Below are 3,162 nucleotides of genomic sequence, written 5' to 3' on the forward strand. Positions count from 1 at the left end.
AAACAATTATCATTTGATTAGGCTCATATATATGTATATGTATACGTGTATATATATGTATATATATATATATGTGTGTGTGTGTGTAGATGTGGGTTATATAATAACCCTTTATATTTGTACAACCAATGCAACCCAATCTCAACCGTCCATTTAATTTGATGAATATGTAATTTCATATAAGTTTTGATTGTTTTTTAATATAAAGTATTGATCATAATTAATGAACCTTATTTATATTTCATAAATATTTAAATCATAATAAATGAATCATCATTTCCATAAATATTTCAATTTATTGGGTTGCATTAGTTGTACAAATATAATGGGTTGCATTTGAAACAAACTATCTCTCTCTCTCTATATATATATATATATACACATATATATTTTGTTGTAACATGAAACCCGATTTTATTGCACTAATACCACCTATGTACTAAAAGACCAGATGACTGAAATATCAAGACAATTAATTTTACTAGAGTACCTCTAAAAACAAAACAAAATCACAAGTTCAGGAGCATCTTTCAATCGATGATTCCAACATTATTTTAATGGTGGACTTTGTTCCCTCCTTTTAACTTTCAGCAGGTGATGATTACAACGTAGACTTACGAAACTAATATATATTATATGTGACAAGAAAGAAATCCAAAAGCATAAAACAAAGAGAATCTTAAATTCTGGTAAGAGCATAATTAATAAACCCATGGATGTTCTTCTTCTTTAAGTAGTCTCTCCTCTAAAGACATCATATCATAGCCAGTTCCCTTCAAGTACGTGACTTAAATAATCCACCATTAATGGAGTTCCAATCACCCTTTTCAGTCATCATCGCTTTCCTAGTTTTTCTTTTCTTCTTTCTATTCCAATTGGTTAAGGTCATGAAAAGATCTAGTAAGCCAAAGTTGCCACCAGGTCCATGGAAGTTGCCCTTCATTGGTAACATGCTGTCCATGATAAGCTCAGAGCTATCACAGGAAATCCTTAGGAACCTAGCCAGGAAATATGGACCACTCATGCACCTGCAACTCGGGGAAATTTCCGCGATTGTTGTATCATCTACCCAGGTCGCAAATGAAATCTTCAAGAATGATGTATCGTTTGCAAACCGGCCTGAAATTCTCCTCGCAAAGATAGTTCTATACAACAGTACAGACATTGGGTTTGCAGCTTATGGTGATTACTGGAGGCAAATGCGAAAAATCTGCACCTTGGAACTTCTCAGTACGAAGAAGGTACAATCATTTGCTACCATCAGGGAGCAAGTGGCCAGGGGCGTTGTTGATTCAATTAGGGAATCCTCAGGATTTCCTATTGATCTTACGGAGATCATATTCATCTCAACGAATACTGTGACATCCACAGCTGCATTCGGAGAGAAATACAAGGACCAAGAGGAACTTCTACGATTACTCAAAGAAATGGGTGAAACAGCAAGTGGTTTTGATGTGGCAGATTTATTTCCTTCATACAAGATTCTTCATGTTCTCACAGGAATGAAGCCTAAATTGGAGAAATTGCATCATAAGCTTGACAAAATACTAAATGACATCATTAACATGCACGAAGAGAACCGTGCAGGCTTAAAAAGCCGAATTGGTGATGCGGGAGAGGAAGATCTAGTTGATGTTATGCTTAGACTTAAAGTCAGTGGTGATCTTGAGTTTCCCATTACATCAGAGAATATCAAAGCAATCATCCTGGTTAGTAGGTTCCCTAAAGTTAAGTTGATTTCATTCCTATACTTGAGATAATCTAACAAAACAGTTGTGTGGAAACCTGTGGATAATGCATACCAAATTGTGCATACCTGCAGCATGCAATAGATGATAACAAAATCGGGTTTATAGGACACCAAAAGTGTTTTAAGTATCTTAATAGATAATCTTATATGACCAAACATTTGTGTGTCATATCTAAAAGTGTTGTAACAACTTTATATGACTATTTTGGGTGTTTTACCAATCTTCTTGGGACACTTTGAAACAAAGTGTCCTATTAACCCTTTTACAGGACACTTGTCTTATAAATCACTTTTTCAAACAGTGTCACATGAAAGGGTTAATAGGAAAATTTCATAAGTGTCATAGAAAGTTCGTTAAGACGTCCCATAATCTTATTTACAACACATTTAAATATGACATATAAATATTTAGTCCTATAAAGTAATCCATTTGTACACTCAGACATTTTTGGTGTCCTATAAACCTGATTTTTCTTTGATGATAGCACAATCATTCACTTCACAAAATGGGTTACATTCGAAATGGGTTAATTGACCAAGAATAAAACCTGTAAATATGCATGCAGGATGTATTTGCAGCAGGAACTGATACTTCTTCATCAACAGTTGAATGGGCAATGTCAGAAATGGTGAGAAATCCACAAGTGATGGCAAAGGCGCAAGCGGAAGTTAGAGAAGTACTCAAAGGAAAGGAGGTAGTAAACGAGACGGATTTCCAACGACTGAATTACCTGAAGCTGGTTATCAAAGAAACGCTGCGTTTGCATCCACCGATTCCCTTGTTACTCCCAAGAGAATGTAGGGAAAGATGTGAGATTAATGGATACATGATACCGGTTAAGACCAAAGTCTTTATCAACGCATGGGCACTAGGACGAGATCCTGAATTCTGGATCGATGCCGAGAATTTCGTGCCTGAGAGATTTGAAAATAGTCATCTTGATTTCACAGGAAGTAGCTGCGAATATATACCATTTGGTGCAGGAAGGAGAATATGTCCTGGCCGTACATTTGGTTTGGCTAATGTTGAGTTTCTTCTTGTGAATTTGCTGTATCACTTTGATTGGGAACTTCCTAATGGGATGGAGCATGGAGAAGTGGACATGAGTGTCAACATCAAAACAGGAGGTAGGAAAAAGAATAGTTTGTGTTTGGTTCCTATCCCACGACTTGAATGAATTTGTAAACATATTACGTACAGAAAATATAAAAAACATCAAGACACGTTGTGCATCAAGTATCATCTTTCATGAACACTAAAACAACGTTAGCCTTATAGAACGTTCAAGCATCATAATAAAATAAAAACGATGTGTATCTGAATATTGGGACAACACAACGGCCGAGTTCATATCCATGATATTCTATATCTAAGACTTCATCCAACAATCCATAGTAGTTGGCCTCGTAAT

The 3,162-nt window shown here is 35.7% G+C and overlaps 1 protein-coding gene across 1 annotated transcript; it reads left to right on the forward strand.

Moving 5' to 3' along the window:
• The first annotated feature begins 794 nt into the window (after nucleotides 1-794).
• On the forward strand, nucleotides 795-2,928 carry LOC112523837 (premnaspirodiene oxygenase-like). The gene is made up of 2 exons (XM_025133510.1): nucleotides 795-1,709; nucleotides 2,317-2,928. Exons 1-2 carry the CDS (start codon nucleotides 807-809, stop codon nucleotides 2,926-2,928), a joined length of 1,515 nt encoding a protein of 504 aa, XP_024989278.1. The 5' UTR covers nucleotides 795-806.
• The last annotated feature ends 234 nt before the right edge of the window (nucleotides 2,929-3,162 follow it).

This window comes from Cynara cardunculus (assembly GCF_001531365.2).
Source record: "Cynara cardunculus var. scolymus isolate 2C chromosome LG 12, CcrdV1, whole genome shotgun sequence".
Classification (NCBI taxonomy): Eukaryota; Viridiplantae; Streptophyta; class Magnoliopsida; order Asterales; family Asteraceae; genus Cynara; species Cynara cardunculus.

Coding starts and splice junctions, on each gene's coding strand:
- LOC112523837 (XM_025133510.1), top strand. CDS start 807: ATGGAGTTCCAATCACCCTTTTCAGTCATCATCGCTTTCCTAGTTTTT. Junction 1,710..2,316: donor ATATCAAAGCAATCATCCTG/GTTAGTAGGTTC, acceptor ATATGCATGCAG/GATGTATTTGCAGCAGGAAC.